The sequence below is a fragment of the Dipteris shenzhenensis genome, chromosome 14 (genome assembly GCF_047967505.1).
Source record: "Dipteris shenzhenensis isolate YYH24624 ecotype China chromosome 14, Dip_SZ_1.0, whole genome shotgun sequence".
Taxonomy (NCBI): domain Eukaryota; kingdom Viridiplantae; phylum Streptophyta; class Polypodiopsida; order Gleicheniales; family Dipteridaceae; genus Dipteris; species Dipteris shenzhenensis.
Genome location: NC_141609.1, coordinates 54971057 through 54989849, shown reverse-complemented (window position 1 = coordinate 54989849; position 18793 = coordinate 54971057). Strand labels below are relative to the sequence as shown.

At 44.7% G+C, this 18793-nt stretch overlaps 1 protein-coding gene across 2 annotated transcripts in view; it reads left to right on the top strand.

Moving 5' to 3' along the window:
* LOC147894839 (alpha/beta-Hydrolases superfamily protein) overlaps positions 1–18793 on the top strand; it is a 170523-nt gene that overhangs the window by 136340 nt on the left and 15390 nt on the right. For both annotated transcript variants that reach the window (XM_087384502.1, XM_087384501.1), the window contains exon 13: positions 11507–11592. In XM_087384502.1, coding sequence (XP_087240628.1) covers positions 11507–11592 — 86 coding nt within the window. The remainder of the gene's footprint in view (positions 1–11506; positions 11593–18793) is intronic.

Sequence of the window (18793 nt, the reverse complement as noted above, 5' to 3'; positions counted from 1 at the left end):
GGGCAAGGGCCAATTGACCACCGTTTATCTCTAGAAAGGAGCACAGTTTTTATCTCTATTCTAGCGACTTACCTCTAGATATTGGAGCCTTGCTAGTTAGCATAGAATACCTGCTAGCTAGCATAGACCAAATGCTGCCTGAGAATGCTTGCATTTCTTGATAACTTTAAAGAGCAATAGGAGAAATACAATGATTGCACTTGAGTTGAGAGGCCAAGATGCATCCCCCCCCTTATCTAGGCTCTTTTATCAGAGATGCAAGACCAAGGTGCAATGCACCTTACAAACTTTGACTTAAGCTCTTGAGAGAGAGAGAGAGGGCTCAGACACAATTGGAAAACAAGGGATGCTCAAATTGAGATTTATATAAGGAATGACTCAATGCTGGAACTAGAGGGAACCGGACTCCATGGGCACCACAATTCGCAAGGAGGATGCCTGCATAATCACAACTTCATCCCACATTAGCTGCACATTCTAGATCTCTAGGAAAGAGAAAGAAATCAATGCAGAAGTGAATCTCAGATGAACAAATATCAGAAGCAAACCCTCCTTGTACTTGTGCTCCGTTTGGTTATGGAGGCCCTTGGTGCAATAGCAGCCCCTCCTTCTGGAATGGATGAAGTCTTGGGACTGGAGAGAGGAAAACTCAGTAAAAAAGATGATGCAGGGAGGAGAGAGACAGTCTTATAATGGAGTAATGGTTTAGAGAGAGAGGGCTGATGCTGCTTCCAGGTAGGGGGGTGAAGGGAGAGATGTTGGTGCTGCTCTCCAGAAGTGAACAAGAGCAGATTTCTGCAGTGAAAGGAACCTGAAACTGTTGAGAGAAAGAAAGTGGCTGCTGTAGAGAGAGAATACTGGCAGAGTGCTGCCTGTAGAGAGAGAAGCCTGGCAGATGAGAGAGAATTCTGCTGCTGTAGAGGGAGGAGCCTGGCAGATGAGAGAGAAGTCTGTTGCTGTAGAGGGAGAGGCCTGGCAGAGTTGCTGCCTGTAGAGAGAGAAGCCTGGCAGAAGAGAGAGGCGAGCCCGGTTCTACGGTGTGGGTCCAGGTGGACTCTTGCAGTCTTTGACTGATGGAGATTCGGAGATGGATGGAGCCTTGGATCAGTTAGGGTGGCAGAGGGTCAGAGTAGTGGGCCCTCAGGGCAAGGAGTGGTTGATTGACCCCTCTCGCATCTCAGATCTGGATGGAGCTCGCTGGCGCTTATGGTTATGGGAAGGTCGTCCCCTCAGCGAGGTACAGTGGGACCCAGGCAAGTGGTTCTGGCCGTCCAGAGTAGGCCACTCAGAGAGAGCGGAGGAGATGCCCTCCTTCTCTTATACTACATGCATAGGATGCCGCTTGCAGTTGGAGGCGGTAGCTTGGACTCCGTTGAGAGAGAGGCGTTGGGCAATGCAGCAGTGTTAGAATTATAGATATAATTCAGCAGTGACCAATGTAATATAATAAGCTAGTTAGGGGCACTTTTCCCTCTTTAAGAGGTTTTTCCCCCTAACCGCAGTTAGTTCACTAACTATGGTTAGTGACTACTAAGGTTTTGTCACTAGGACAAAACCTTATCTTTCTCTCATTGTGTTGTACTCTCACACTCTTCTATTGCAACTAAGCTTTCAGCTTCCAAGCTTCTAGCTCTCACTCTCTCTTGCTCTCTCTCACTCACCATCTTCGCACATTTGGTATCAGAGCGGGTTCAAGAGCTCCGTGCTCCCTTCAACTCCTACTCTTTGCCTCCAACTCCAATCTCCCCGTCCAGCTCCAGCTTCAGCCTGCATCATCTCGTCCGTACAGTCCGTACGACTGTACAGAATCCCGCCGTGCAGCACCGTACAGCTCCCGTACAGCGCCGTATAGATTCGCAGTACAGCCCATACAAATTCGCCGTACAGCCCGTACAGACTCGCCGTACAGCCTGTACAGATTCGCCGTACAGCCCGTACAGATTCGCCGTACAGCTCGTCTGTTTGACCGTACCTACGCCGTTGCTTCCGTACTTGCCGTACCAAATCGTACCGTACCGTACCTTTTGTACTTACCGTACCAGCCGTACCTTCCGTAGATCTGCGTGCAGTTCTTCAGTACCACACGTGTGTCAACAACCTGTTCATCCGTACAATCTGTACTTGCAGATCTGTATCTGCAGATCTGCACGGGGTTTCCTTCATCCAGGTGTTCTTTGGCAGGCACATCTTGCAGAAAACCATAGTTTGGCTCAGTTTTTTGGGAGTACATTTGGGGCATTTTGTATGTTGCAGACATTGCAATCATTGTGTAGTTTCGGAGCTACATCTGGAGCAAAAAATTGCAGATTTTGTCTAAAATTTGGGGCTTTTGCAGACAGATCTGTAGATCTAGTCTGAAATTTGGGGCTTTTGTTCAGAAATTGCAGATTTGGGGCTTTTAGTAATTTTGCCCCTTTCTGGTTGCAATTTCAAGCCACAAATTGGGGCTTTTGTGTTGGGAGAGCATTTTTTGGAGTATTCAGTTCATACTGCCTTTCTTGAAGTGTTTGAAGCACTTTTGGCAGATTTTGGAGAGTTTTTTGATGCTTGGACAGATTTCTGACAGTGCAAGTACAGAAATCCAAGTTGCATTTACAGCCCGTGCTTGGCTGTGTTTTTTGGGAGTTGTGCATTTCATTCCCAGTAAGGGAATTCAGCTTTGTATCTGCTTCAATCTTTTTCTCAGATATGGCCCATCAAAATCAGAATGAGTTCCAGTTCGGTGGTCTTTCACAAGAAGACAAGTTGGATGGTACCAACTACTCCCTCTGGAGTTTCATGGTACGTAATATTCTGATTTCTCAAAATTTATGGGATTATGTCAATGGGGATGAGATCCGACCAGCAGATATTGCACCTGCTACCCCTCCTCAGCAAGGAGGTGGAAGAGGTCGTGCACAGGGTGCAGCTGTAGGACAAGTTGTTGGTGCAGCTACAGTCACTACTCCAGAGCAGAAGAGATGGGATTCACGGGATGCCTTAGCTTTGTCATGCATCTCTCTTTCAGTGAAAAGATTTATCATTCCGCATATCCGGTCGTGTAAGACCTCCAGGGCAGCGTGGGATATTTTGGAAAGCATGTATGCAGCTCGGAATGATGCAAGGGTATCTTTCTTGAAAAGAGAGTTGAGTAATACACATATGGAAGAGGGTGACTCCATGTCAGTCCATCTCACAAAGCTACAGGATCTCAGAGAGCAATTGTTAAACATAGATGAAATTATTCCTGATTCAGAGATGATTACAACCACTCTGAATTCTCTTCCTGAGTCTTATCTCAGCTTTCACACTTCGCTGAACTTATCATTGAGGGGGGGTGCAAATCCTCTCACTTTTCATGAGTCGATAGGACTTCTGCTTCAGGAAGAGCAGACCAGGAAAAATTTGGCTTCACGTGCAGGTGAACAAGCCATGCTCTCAAAATTTAAATAAAAAACAAAGGGACAGGCAAAGACATCAGTAAATCAGCCTTCCAGTGGGTCAGGACAGCCTTCACAAAAGGCTAAAAATGATGCAAGTAAGCCCAAGAAGAAGGGTTTTTGTCACTACTACAAAAAGCCAGGTCATCACATAGCAGAATGCAGGAAAAGGCTTGCAAAAGAAAGGAAAAACAGCTCAGGTATGGCTGTTTCAGATTCATCTGACAGTGGGGATGGTGCAGCCAACTTTGTTGGACAGGATTATGCCTTTTTATCTTGCATTTCAGATTCTAGGTTGGCTGTTCCAGATGCTCGGGATAGTACAGCCTCTTGCAGTGATGATACATATGCATTTTTGACTTGCAGCTATGACTCTTCTACAGATGCCTCTGCTTTCAGTGTTAATGAAACACTAAACACATGGTATTTTGACAGCGGTGCATCCAAGCACATCACTTCTAGGAAGTGTCTTTTTACTTCCTTGCATCCACCTCCCGTTGGTAAGAAAGTCACTTGTGCCAACAACTCATCATATTCAGTACGTGGCACAGGAGAGGTTGAGCTCACTGCCATTGATGGCTCAACCTCTCCTGGCATAACCAAAAATCAAACCGGACTCAAGGTACAGACATTCAGATGTCTTATATGTGCCTGGCATAACCAAAAATCAAACCGGACTCAAGGTACAGACATTGCGCACGGATAGAGGTGGGGAATACCTATGTGCAGAATTTGATGCTTTTCTCAAAGGCAAGGGTATTGTGCATCAGCTCACAGTCAGGCTGACCCCTCAGCAAAATGGCAAAGCTGAGAGGAAAAATAGAACCCTCATGGAGATGGACAGATGTATGCTGAAAAGCAAACACATGCCTCATAAATTCTGGCTAGAGGGTTTGATGTGTGCCAATTACATTTTGAATCGGACTCCCACTAAGGCTTTAAAAACAAAAACTCCTTATGAGGTCGGGAATGACAGGAAGCCTTCAGTGGATCACTTCCGAGTCTTTGGATGCTTTGCTTATGCACATGTGCCAGTTGAATTTAGGCACAAATTGTCAGATAAAGCCATCAAATGCATATTTGTTGGATATAGTGCAGAAAGCAAGGGGTACCGTCTCTACAATCCTGCTACACGCAAAATCATAGTAAGTAGAGATGTGATATTTTCTGAAAATTCAGCTCACACTCAGGCTGAATTTCAAATGCCTTCATCTTCAGAGGATGTCTTTGAGGGGTTGCTACCCATTGCCTTGGGTTCCCCTGCTGATTTTTCTGATGCAAATCAGAATTTACAGCAACCTCCAGATGCTTCAGTTCCGCCACAGGATGTCTTGCCCCCTCCACAGGCAGTGGAACAGGTGGTGCAGCAAGAAATTGCAGACATACATGCAGAAAAAACAGTCCCAAACTGGCTGTTACAGACTCTCAGGGAGAGTAAACTTGATGCTCCGTTATCTGGCAGGACTCGCACTGCAGCAAGGCACATGGAAGGTGCTAATTCAGTGGAATCAGCATATGCAGGTACTCTCCTTGATGAGGAGGAGCCTGCCACATTCGAAGAGGCAAAGGATAATGTGCATTGGATGAATGCCATGCACGATGAGTTGCAGTCCATTGCAAAAAATCGACTTGGGATGTTGTGGACTTGCCACAGGGTAAACATGCCATTGGCACACGATGGGTTTTCAAGGTCAAACGGAAGCCAGATGGCTCCATTGACAGATATAAGGCAAGGCTGGTTGCTAAAGGCTATGCTCAGAAAAAGGGCATAGATTATGAGGAGACATTCACTCTTACATCCTGGATGACCACCATCCGATCAGTTATTACAATGGCTGCACATTTTGAGTGGAATGTTCATCAGTTGGACATAAAAACAGCCTTCTTAAATGGGGACTTGCTGGAAGAGGTGTATGTCAAACAACCTCCGGGCTTTGAAATAACAGCCAATGCACTTCAAGTATGCAGGCTCAACAAAGCTTTATATGGGTTGAAACAGGCCCCTCGTGCATGGTATGCCAAGATACATGCCTTTTTGACCAGCAAGGGGCTGCACAATAGTCCTACTGAGAGCACCCTCTACATCAAGATGGATGGGGGGGAAATATTAGTCATCCTTCTTTATGTCGATGACTTACTGCTCACAGGGTCCAATGAAGAAAAAATTGCAGATTTCAAAGCTGATTTGCAGACCAACTTTGACATGTCAGATTTGGGGCTGCTTCACTTTTATTTGGGGATTCAGTTCTCTCATGAGAGACGTGGCACTGTTATGTCTCAGTCCAAGTATGTTCAGAAACTCTTGGACAGATTTAACATGCATGAGTGTAAGCCCATAGCCACTCCTATGGAGCCGGGGCTGAAACTCACAATGCATGATGCAGGAGAATCAGTTGATGCCACACTTTACAGTCAGGCTGTTGGATGCCTCATATATCTCTGCAACACTAGACCTGATATTCAGTTTGTAGTATCTCAGGTGAGCAGGTACATGCACAGCCCAAAAACTATGCATTGGCAGGCAGTTAAGCGCATCTTCCGTTATTTGCAGGGCACAAAGTCTTTTGGCTTACTATTTCCCAGGGGGGGTGACTTGCAGATGCATGCCTACAGTGATTCAGATTGGGCTGGTGATTATGACACTAGGCAGTCCACTAGTGGCAATTGTTTCTTTTTGGGTAAATCTTGCATTTCCTGGCTGAGTAAGCAAGATTTACTGGCTGAGTAAGAAACAATCTGCAGTGGCTACCTCATCATGTGAAGCTGAGTACAGGGCAGCTTTCACAGCAACAGTTGAATGTGTCTGGCTGCGACGTCTATTTGCTGATCTTCATTTGTCTTTGGAGGGTCCTTCTCCAATTCTCACTGATAGTCAGAGTGCCATTGCAGTGGCAAAGAATCCAGTGTTTCATGCTCGCACGAAGCACATTGAGGTTCACTATCACTACGTCAGAGAGAAGTTGCATGCAGGAGAGATCAGTATGATCTTTGTGTCCACACATGACAACGTTGCAGATATTTTCACCAAAGCATTACCACGTGAAAAGTTTGAGGCATTTCGCAGTGCCCTGAACTTATATCCGTTTGGTGATTGATCAGCCTTGTACATGACATTGGCACTGCAGGGGGGTGTTAGAATTATAGATATAATTCAGCAGTGACCAATGTAATATAATAAGCTAGTTAGGGGCACTTTTCCCTCTTTAAGAGGTTTTTCCCCCTAACCGCAGTTAGTTCACTAACTATGGTTAGTGACTACTAAGGTTTTGTCACTAGGACAAAACCTTATCTTTCTCTCATTGTGTTGTACTCTCACACTCTTCTATTGCAACTAAGCTTTCAGCTTCCAAGCTTCTAGCTCTCACTCTCTCTTGCTCTCTCTCACTCACCATCTTCTCACAAGCAGGTACCTAGAGAGGTGAAGTCCGGGTCCAGTCTCCGACCACAGAAGATCTCCTACTTTTCCAGGATGATAGCGCATGGAGATCTTCCTGTTGGCCCTTGGTTGGAGCAGATGCAGGTGGATGGTAGCTGCCATAGATGCACGATGGGGGCTTTGGAGACAATCCCCCACTGCCTTTGGAGCTGCCCAGCAGCATAGAGGATATGGCGAGGAGCGCTTCGGATTGTGGCGAGGCTTCTGGGCACACAGAGGGACTTCACGTGGGGCATGGCTACTTGGTTGTCAAAGGGTGGCTATGCCTTTCCCATTGACATGGTCTCTCCAGCATACAAGATTTAGGGCATGTGCATTCACAGCATTGAGTTTCATGAGGCAACTCCTCCCACTAATCATCGACCTCTTCCTTCGGCGGAGGACAGCGTGTGGGAGACAGTAGTCAGCATCACGGAATGGAACATTTGGGTTGCTCGCTATAGCTGGGTTATGGGCCAGCACAATGTTCCACCGTCGGCCACCTTGGTAGCCATCTAGCAGGACATCATCTTCACGCTTCAGACCATTTGGGAGCGAGGCTCTCCAGGTTCTTGAGCTACCGTCGCACAGCGGGAACGTTTCTGCAAGGCTTGGCATGCAGGTGTTTTCTACGACATCACCCCGAGAGGGATCAGATGGTTGTATAGTCCGCCACCTTGGTTGTTAGCCCCTGTTACAGAGAATCCCTAGGCAGTGAGCTAGGATCTCTGGCAGCAAGAGTGTCTTTCTGACAGCCAACATTTATTTTTCGTTGATTTTCACGGTTGGCACCTTTATGGTATTTGCCAACTTGTATGATTACTTTTTTACAAGCATTAATAGAAGTTCTTTTCTCTTGGAAAAAAAATTGAAATGTAAAAGAAAAATTACCAAGCAAGTGGATACAAGTTTGCTGAGGAGTGACACATCAAGTAAATCCTCATATTTGGTGTCACCATCATAGAAATAGTCTGCCAAATCCTCAATGTAGCACTATCTCTCTCAGGTGTGTGAATCAATTAGCTATGAAACACCTTTTGTGCCATGTCCAAGACCAAGAATAGAGAAGAAGTATTTATTGCCTTTAACTCCGAACCCAAAATGATTAATGTGCAAAACTCATCTTTATGCTCAAAAAGTGATTGCTGATGAGTACTTGCTGCAGCAAGGTGCTCATGACCCAAGTGCTTGATAGTCTTTGCTGCTCTTCCCTTTGTAGGGATGCAAACTACTTTCATAAGGCAATCTCTTGCCCAAGGACATTCTATCTCTTGTCCTAGAGACTGAATGATAGAACTTATAGGCCATCTCCTCCTTTCCCAGATACCAAGTGATAGAACTACTAGTATGAAAAAGAATTGCTTACAAAGTAGGAGGGGCAAATAAGACTTTCATGACTGGATGACTAATCCTTTGCATAGAAAGCCTCAGGAATCTTGACACCCCATCTTTCAAATAAGACTCCCATAAATGGGTAACTACCTCTAAAAGATCCTCCTTTGCATAGAAAGCCTATGGAGTTTTGACACGGGCTGAACCAGAAGCAGATGGTGGCTCAAAGAGAGTAAGTATGACTGGATAGTGATCGTATGTAACATGCCTAGCGCAATACAAATCGTGCCACCTCTATGAAGAGCTTAATCATCAGCATAAAATCTATCAATGCATGCATGGATGGGCATCGAACACGTCTTATTTGACAAGGAAAATAGGAGTGAAGATGGTAAGGCATGAAAAGCATCTTTTTCTTCATGTTTGGCAAATTGCTTACAGGATTGTAGACTAGTAGTTTGAGCCAAGTGCTTATTGTAGCTTAGCCATGGCATCCTTTTTGTAGTAGAGGCCTTTCAAAAATCTCAAGGACCAAGCTTTGGTCTAGATGCGCCTCCTAATCTAACAGGAGGTAGAGCTTGGGGACTGAGTTTGTAGATGATACATACTTATTTCTAAAATTGGACAAACAATATGAAGAGCCCTTTTCAACCCCTAGAAATGCACAACCGATTCAGCATACCGATCTTAAATCAACCACGTGGTTGGATTAACGTTCAATCAATAAGAAGGATCTGTTGCATTAAAAAAGAATGAAAGGATTTCATATATCAACATGAATGAAATTTAGTGTGTCACTTAACATTTGGCATGATAATATGCTTTTGGATGTGCCCATTTGATTAAGAATTATTACATTCCTCATATTTAACTTGGTATGCAACTTCGGAGAGATACCATAACAAGCATCACACACACTTACACGGGTTGGTAGTACATTGTGAGCACCTAATATTTTAGAATATCCTCCTTGAATACCTTTATAGTTTTGACTCTTATTTGTTTTTTGGGCTAATCAAATGAGTTCCTTCTATTAATCTGGACGCCTTCATCCATGAGGCAGCTAGGCACCGAGAGCGCTTACTTAAGACCACAAAGACAAGGACGAGACACATAGGTAGATTTGTTGGAGATATCATAGCCAAAGGGTATGTTGATGTGATGTGTTGGTGTGTAGTACTAGGAGATCTAGTACTAGTCCTTGTTTTTGTCATGTGTGAGTGCCACATATCACTCTGGGTCTTATCCCATATGCACTTGGTGCAAGTGTGTGTGTCTAGCCTATAAGGCTTGTACTTCACTTGTCTCCTTAAGTGAGATGAATGAATGAAAGCCTTCATGGATTCTACATTTGTCTACCATGCCTTCACTCCCTAGCCTCTCTCTCTCTCTCTCTCTCTCACTCCCCCGCACACTATGTTTCCGACAAGACTCGTCTCATAGTATGATTGCAAGTCTTCCGACCAGACCACACAGGTCGCCACTCCACAGGCAGTCAACAAGGTAGAGATCTAGAGCCAGTGACACGACACACACAGATTATGGTTGGAGACATCCCTTCCATGTTCAAGACCGGGGCACCATAGATAGGGATTAACCGTGGCCCTTGTTAGACGCAAAGCCACCGTCAGGAGGCCACGCCAAACCAAATCCATAGATAGCCGCCAACATTCTATCTCTGTTCTTATACCACCACAGCCCCACCAGCCACTGGGTCCATCATGACCTCCCCTTTTAGGGCCTCCAGTATCTGTTGTATCGGACCAGATTGGCATTGGATTTGATGTGATATGACGAGGATGATGATCATCATCATCATCATGTTGTTGATTTTATGACTATGTAGTACTGATGATTTTATGAGTAAGTAGCATGTAGCATTTAGCATTTAGCATGGGTGATGATGCTCGTTTTGGTAGCTCCACCATTTCAGCTTGTTGTATCAAGCTTCTCACAGTCTCAGAGACCCATTGGTCTTCCAAAGACTTTAATAAACTTTCTTCTTTCTTTTCTTTCTTTTTTTAATTTCTTTCTTTTACATACAAATGTGGTTGCTCTACATCCTTGGTAATACAACAAGAGTATTTGGAGATATACTATCCCTTTTCTTGGAAAAAATCTCCAGTGGGTGTAGTAAGGTCAATCAAGTTACCTCCTCTACGCAACCCTGCTACTATTTGTCGTACAAACTCACAAATCGCATAGGTACAAAAGAGCAGTTTCAACCCATCTTTGAGAGCTCTTAGTGAATCGTTTGACCGTGTGACCCACTTCTCATGCACACTTTGCCACTTGGCAGCATGAAGCTTCACAGTAGTCACATGCCTTTGATGAAATGAAGTGAGCCCTATTTATTGCAATAGAAGGATGGAAGTATAGGTTGGTTTTTTGGCAGATCAACAGTCAATACCTGGAAATACTCTTCCATCTACATTATGACTGAGTGGCTTCAACTGTTCTGTCTTAGTACAAAAAACACAGTGTGACACATTCATGAAAAAGGTTTTGATTTTCTGCCAACAGAGGTTACAGTTATGAGCTCTTATGTCATGCCAAATTCCAGTCATTCAATGCTTAATCTGTAAGCAACTTATTGCAGCCTCTATCGAAACTCTTTAGAGTTACAAGATGAGATCAATTACTTGTGGGAAAGGGTTACAAGAGAAGTCTCATAAACTGATGCAATGGCAAGAGCAATTGATTCAATGAATAAAAGAGCGAAGGCATATGGTATCCTTTTAGAAGCATCAAATCATTGCCCGCAAATGTGAAGTTTCTAGGTCATGACAGTTTTGTAGTATTCTCAAGGATTTATTTAGACAAGAAGACAGAATGCATTAAGGGCGATATACCTGAAAATAGCCTCCATGCATTTAGAATAATTATATAAAGAGTATTCCATGATCTTATGTTATCAGAATAATTTGTATGATACTCTATAACCAATGAAAGGAATGAATGTAATATTAATACATTTGATACGCCAGGATGGGGTACATATGTCATGGCTGTAAAGACAGTAGGAATAGCTTAGTATGGTAAAGAAGGGTCATGGGTAACTTGGGTAATGTTCCAATAATTGCCAAACTAGTAACTTTCTAGCTTTATACATGCATACGGGTCCATTTATTTCAACGCTTGTCCTATGGTGCTTTTCTCAATGCGGGTTGACTCTTTCCTATTTGGATGTATATGCACTCATTTGTTCTAAATTTGTCCTTTGTCTTTCATGATCAGATTGTTAATCATGAGTGAACATGATAACAACATTTTGAGGCATCTATTCATTTGTGCTTGCTTTGAACAGATTTGAACTTAATTTCTATGTTTATTTGTGAAGGATATGGAAGAGAATATCGAGAGAGACTTTATGGCTCATGGGGCAAAGTGGATGTGGATGATTGTTGTAGTTGTGCACAATATCTGGTAAGTTTTCAAATACATTGAGAAGATTATGATGCATTCCTAATCAGCACTTAATTTAATGATTTTTTCCCAAGGCATTTCTGTCAGCTATTGAGGAAGGTTTAAACAAGCGCTTGAAGTCCAAAGATGCGGAACTAGAGAAGGTCACGCGGAGAAATATGGAGCTGGAGGAGAGGGTGAGACAGCTTAGGATGGAGTCTCAGCTATGGCAAAACCTTGCCAAAACAACGAATTAATCGCTTCTAATCTGAGAAACAGCCTGGAACAGGTGGTAGCTCAGAGTTTAGAGGGGAAAACCTCTAATGAGGGATAAGTGCCCTTAACCCACTTATTGACATTACATTGATCATTGCCTAGAATATGGCAATAATTCTAACACCCCCCTGCAGTGCCAATGTGATGATGTACAAGGAAATGATCAATCACCAAAAGGAGATAAGTTCAGGGCATTGCAAAATGCCTCAAACTTCTCACGTGGAAGTGCTTTGGTGAAGATGTCTGCAACATTGTCATGTGTTGACACATAGATCATACTGATCTCCCGTGCATGCAACTGCTCTTTGACATAGTGATAATGAACCTCAATGTGCTTTGTGCAAGCATGAAACACAGGATTCTTTGCAACTGCTATAGCACTCTGACTATCAGTGAGAATTGGAGAAGGACCCTCCAATGAAAGATGAAGATCAGCAAATAAACGGTGCAGCCAAACACATTCAACTGTTGCTGTGAAAGCTACCCTGTACTCAGCTTCACATGAGGAAGTAGCCACATTAGATTGTTTCTTGCTTAGGCAAGAAATACAACCATGACCCAAAAAGAAACAATTACCACTTGTGGACTGCCTAGTGTCATAATCTCCAGCCCAATCTGAGTCACTGTAAGCATGCATCTGGAAGTCGCCCCCCCCGGGAAACATCAAGCCATAAGACTTTGTGCCTTGCAAGTAACAGAAGATGTGTTTTACAGCCTGCCAATGTGTTGTCTTTGGGCTGTGCATATATCTGCTCACCTGTGATACTGCAAATTGAATATAGAGCTGTGTATTGCACAAATAAATGAGGCTTCCTACAGCTTGGCTGTAGAGTGTGGCATCTACTGATTCACCTGCTTCATACATAGTAAGCTTCAGTCCTGGCTCCATGGGAGGGGCTATAGGCTTGCAATCTTGCATGTTGACCCGATCCAAGAGTTTTTGCACATACTTGGATTGAGACATAATGATGCCACGTCTCTCTTGTATGAACTGGATCCCCAAATAAAAATGTAACATGCCCAAATCTAACATGTCAAATGTAGCTTTCAATTCAGCTCTCAACCTGGGAGCAGTTCATTTTCATGATCAGTGGCAGAGACCCGTGGAGAGAGCCAGATTTCAGCAGGATACCTGGCAGCTTCTCTTATCCTTTGGACAGAGGAGACACGATGGATTGCTAGAGAGACTAAACCATTTCTATGTTGGGGACTGGGCACTACACAAAGGCGGATCTACCGGGATTTTGGCAGGTACCACTATGTCAGACCACTCTCCAGTGGTACTTCACTTGGATCAGCCCTGCCGAGGTCTCTCCCAGAAGGGGGTCCGCATTCCAGGGCACCTTCTGCAAGACGAGGTGACTTAGCAGGTCATGGAAGGGATTTGAGAGCAGTCAGAGACGGCACCATGTGAGGGTTGGGCTGCGTGGGTGGCCGATGTGATTCAGAGGAGCAGTGAGGAGCTGTAGGCTCACGCCTTAGGCGGAGGAGGACACACATGAGTTTCAACACTATATGCAGGGAGCTCTAGCCAGATGCTTATCGGAAGACACACAGGCAAGGCCTTTCCTCTCTCTCGCTCAGTCTGCCAAGGCTGCCCACTTGCTTCCTTTCTCTTCTTGTTTGTGGCGGAGGCTTTGGGCTACTATTTGAGATCACAAGTGGCAGGTCTCACAGGGTTGAGGCTTCCCATCAAATAGGAGGAGCTGCTTCTTGACTCGGAGTTTGCAGACGACACGGCCTTGGATATTGAGTGCACCACACCAAGTCTGGAGAGAGTCAAGGGCGCCCTGGCTATTACTGTGAAGCCTTCGGGGCATGGATCAACTGGATAAAATCTATAGGTTTCTTCACAGGTTTTGAGGAGACACAGGAGATCCGTGAGTGGGGGAGTGACTTTGGCTTCAGATGGATACCGAGGGGCCAGACAGCGAGATACCTTGGATGCCGAGTGGGTATTGACATTACAGCAAAGCAGCAGATTGTCCCGGTCCTTGAGAGTGTTCGGCGCAAGCTTCTCTATTGGAGCTCGGCCAAACTCTCCCTAGCAGGTCGCGCCTTAGTGGCAAACCAAGTCCTTCTTGCCACTGCGTGGTACATTGTCTCCTATTGGTGCTTTCACAGAGGATGCATTGGGCAGCTCCAACGGTTGGTACGGAACTTCCTCTGGGTAGGTTCAGACGGCACGAGGAATACTACGGCCCGAGTAGCTTGGCAGACAGTAATCATGCCGCAGGCATTGGAAGGCTTGGGTATCATTGATCCGAAGATGCAGAGCAGGGTCCTTCTGGGCAAGTTGGTGGCTCGTGGCCTCACCCCAGGTGCAGAGCCTTGGAAGCTCCTCTTACAGCGAGGGATTCTAAGGAACACCCCACGCACTGGGGGACATTGGCAGCCTTCACATCGATGGATCTTCTCAGAGGCCCCCCTTACGGGGAAGGGCTCTCCCCTGATGAGGAGTCTTCACAGGATATGGCAGAGACTGGCAGTGGATCTCATCCGTACTCCGTCCAAATGCAGAGAGGAGTTTGAGCACCAGCCCCTTATGTGGCACCCAAAGATTAGAGATCAGGAGGGCCGTATGCTCGGAGAGCAGACTCACATTGGTTGGGCACAGTGGAACAATGGTCTAGCAGGGTCCTTTGGCCGCTGGAGCAGACTACCTATGGAGACAGAGGCGAGGCTTGATGCCCTAGTGCATCTGCGAGGGGCAGGGCAGCGGATGGGTGAGATTGACTTAGCCATTCCAGAGTCCTGGTGGGAAGGAGTTCACGTTTGGAGAGACAGCAGATGGTTGGAGCAGTTTTCCCGTACTGGTGTTCCCTTGAGGATGGTGATGCAGCGCGGCAGCACTCACCCCGGCTTCTTTCGTGTAGGACCTGGAGGCCTACTACAGCCACTCACTGAGAGTGACCCCGAGATGGATGGGAGTCTTGATGGGATACACTGGCAAATGATCAGAGTGGTGGGCCGTTTGGGGAAGGAGTGGCACATTGACCCTCCCAGTATTTCAGAGCAGATCCCAAAAGGACCCTCAAAACTCGTGGTGAACTCCGAGAAGAAAGGAGAGCCTCTCCACTCCCTAAGGAAGATAGTCCTCCTAGGAGGAAGACCCCTGCATGCTCAACCAAATGGTCATCAGAGTGTGTAGTGTCTATCCCACCAAGGAGTCCATCTTTATGTTTTCTTTAGGAAGGGTAGACCTTGGAGAATATATTTGGACTAGGGCATCAAACAAGATGACAATAAAGAAGAAGCTTCCTATTTCATGCATAGATGAGATCTTGGACAGTTTAAGAGGAGCCAACATTTTCATCTATCTAGACCTTAAAAGGGGTACCATCATGTGAAGAATCAGGATTGCTACACAAGATACCCACAAGATAGCTCTTTGAATTTTTCTTGGCCTTTATGAGTGGTATTGGTCAAGCCTAGTGATTGTTAATTCTTAAAACAATCGAACCATCTATGGTCGCCTGTACAGATGGTGACTTAGCAAAACATTTCTAAAACATGGTTCTTTCATTTTCTTTGATGATATCCTTGTCTGTCTGTGAGAATGAAGACAGACACAAGAAACACTTGAAGATATTATTTAAAGAAAATTTTGCTCTTCATTATTCCCAAAACGAATGGTTCTTATTTTCGAAAATCAAGTTTCTAGGTCATATTGTTTCAAAAGTCGAGATGAAGGTGCATCTAAATTAGTTAAATGTAAAATTTTAGAATGGCCTGATCCAAAAGAGATTGATCCGCAAAAGACGCAACTACGTAGTAACCATCAAATGTTGGATAGGGAAAAGATACCCACACATTCCACACCAAAATTTGGATAATATCTCTCAATTTACTTCTTGTTTGGGTATTCTAAAACTGTTAGAATTATTGCCATATTCTAGGCCGTGACCAATGTAATATCAATAAGTGGGTTAGGGGCACTTTTCCCTCATTAGAGGTTTATCCCCCCCCTTTTTTTTTGCAAAGAAAGGAACCTTCTATTAATGCTTGAAAGATTTTCATACAAGACAGCAGCCCCGAAGGTGCTCAATATGAAAAAAAACCGGAAAAGGCTGAAAGAAAAACCGGCCTGCTCCAGAGAAACCCAGCTCACTGCCTAGGGGATCTCTGGAATTGGGGCTAACAGCCAAGTGGGGGGACTATACATCCAGCGAATCCCTCGCAGAGCGAAGATGTAGAAAACACCTATAGGCCAAGCCTTGTAGAAACGAGCACGCCTCTCGATAGTCGCCTTGGAGCCTGGAGTACCACGCTCCTAGGTGGACCCTCTAGATGGCCCCTTTGGCTGTGGGAGGGTAGACCCCTAAGGGAGGTCCAGTGGGATCCGGGAGAGTGGTTCTGGCCCTCTAGGTGCGGCCCAGCTGAGCAGGTGGTTGAGGTGCCCTTCTTTTCCTACACCACACGGATTGGTAGGAGGCTTCAGATGGACTCGTCGAGGGACCCCTTCGAGGGAGAGACATTGGGTGATCCAGAGAGTACCCCAGGATGTGTGCTCCAAGTTTTGGACGCGGTTGTGGTCCAGCTTGGAGCTGAGGAAGATATCGCCCACGGAGGCTTGCCCATCGGACCGTGGTTGGAGCAGATGCGAGTGGACGTGCAATGCATTGTTGCTCCGATGGTGCCCTGGAGACTATCCCGCATTGCCTGTGGAGCTATCGTAGCGCAGCGAGGATCTGGATGGGAGCCCTCAGGATCATGACATGTATGTAGAGTCTTCATAGAGACTACACCTGGGGGATGGTGGCTTGGTTGATAGAGGGAGGACACGCGTTTCAGATTGATGAGATCTCCCCAGCCTACTGGATACAAGCTCAGAGCATCCAGAGGATCGCACTCCACAAGGCAGTCCTCCTTGACAGTCTAGCTCCTCCTCCTCCTAAGGAGGACAGGGTCTGGGAGGTGGTAGCCAGCATCACGGCTTGGAACATTTGGGTGGCTCGCTGCAATCTTGTGATGGGTGAGCACCCAGTTCCACCCGCGGTTACCCTAGCTGCCATATGGCAGGATATCACTTGGGGTTATGTTCTTATATTGAAGGAGATTATTCATCATTTGGCTCACAAAGAATCAGAAATAAAGAGCTATTCCGTAGAGCTTATGAGATTTTTCAAGGACGGCTCATTTGAAATGCCTATGAAAAGAGAAGATGATCATGCCATAGACTTGGAGCCAAGAGCTTCTCTTCCATGTAGAGCTCCTTATAGGATGAATAGGATAGAAATGGAGTAGGTAGAAAAACAAATTGATGATCTATTATAGAAAGGCCTAATATGACCAAGTAGTTCTCCATTTAAATCACCTGTATTATCGGTCAAAAAAGGTATGGATCATATCGTATGTCTATAGATTATCGAGCTTTGAATAAAGTCTAGATTAAGAACCGGTATCCAATTCCAAGAGTGAATGCTTTATTAGATGTGCCTAAGGTCTTTAGTAAGTTGGATTTAAAGTCTGGTTATCATCAACTGAGGATGAAAGCGGGAGATAAACATAAGACTTCTTTCCGCTCTATTTCTTGACATTATGAGTTTTTGGTTTTGCCTTTTGCTTCAGCCACTTTAAATAGGTAATGCGAAGGGTTTTGCAACCGTACTTGGGAAAGTTTGTCATAGTCTTCTTTAATGACATTCTAGTTTTTAGCCAAAATGAAGAGGAACATAAGGATCACTTTGCTAAGGTGATGGAGCTCCTAAGGAAGGATTGAGAATACAAAGAACGAACAAGAAAATAAGGATCGATTGTTCCTTAATACAAAGAAGTGTGGGTTCTTTAAGACCGAGGTAGAGTATTTGGGACACATTGTGTCTGCTGAGGGAATACGGGTTGAAAAAGGCCAAGGCCATAATTGGATGGCCAATACCCAAAACATACATGATTTGGGATCAATTCTAGGGATGTTTAGTTATTATCATAAATTCATAAAGAATTTTGCACAACTTGCTTCCCCATCAACAGATTTGTTAAAGAAACATTCCTTGTACGAGTTAGGAGAGGTTCATCAAGCAGCTTTCGAAAACATTGGTCACTACACCAGTGTTTACACTCTTTGATATGGGCAAGGAGTTCTTTGTTGTAACAGAGAGATCCAAGGGGCCGAGTTGAAATATATGGCATATGAGAAGGAGTTAATGGCAATTGTATGTGCTTTGAAATTATCCAAGCATTATTTATGTGGTTCTCCTTTCAAGATTAAGACTGACCATCAAAGTATCAAGCAATTATTCTCCCAACCCATTGTCTTTTCAAGATAAATCAAATGGCCTAAATATATTCAATTTGTGATCAAACCAAATATTGAATATTAGCGAGAGAAGGAGACAATGCTTTGAGTAGATGACCCCAAGTTCATCACATTTCTGTGATTAAGGAGAAGGCACTAGGAGCAATGTTTGAAGCTTGTCCTTCTAAGAGGACTTCGCTGAAATTTATGGAAGGACCCAACATAATGAGACTAGGGAAAAGAGGCATACTTCATCGTGGATGGATACCCACTATTGGGGAGTACAATGTGTACCCAAAACATTTATACATCTAGTGATGAGGGAGTTACGTGCGAGTGTACATTCAAGACATAGAGGCATTAGAGGGCCCATTTGATAATATCGAGAGGTACTTCAATTGGCCTAAACTTCCAAAGGAAGTTTCAAACTTTTCTCAACAATGTGATGTATGTCAATGCATTAAATATGACACAAGCAAACTGTTGGACTTTTGCAGCCTTCACCTATTCCCTCTAAAAGGTGGGATTTTGTGCCAAGATTCCCCAAGGTTGGTCAGTTTGAGCAAAATTTCGTCATTGTAAGCAAGCCCATTTTATCTCCTTCAAAAGGGAGTTATCTACTCCTGAAACAACAAGGCTATTCATTAGGGATATGTTTAGGTTACATGGATTGCCAAAATCTATTACTTTTGATGACGATGCCCCTTT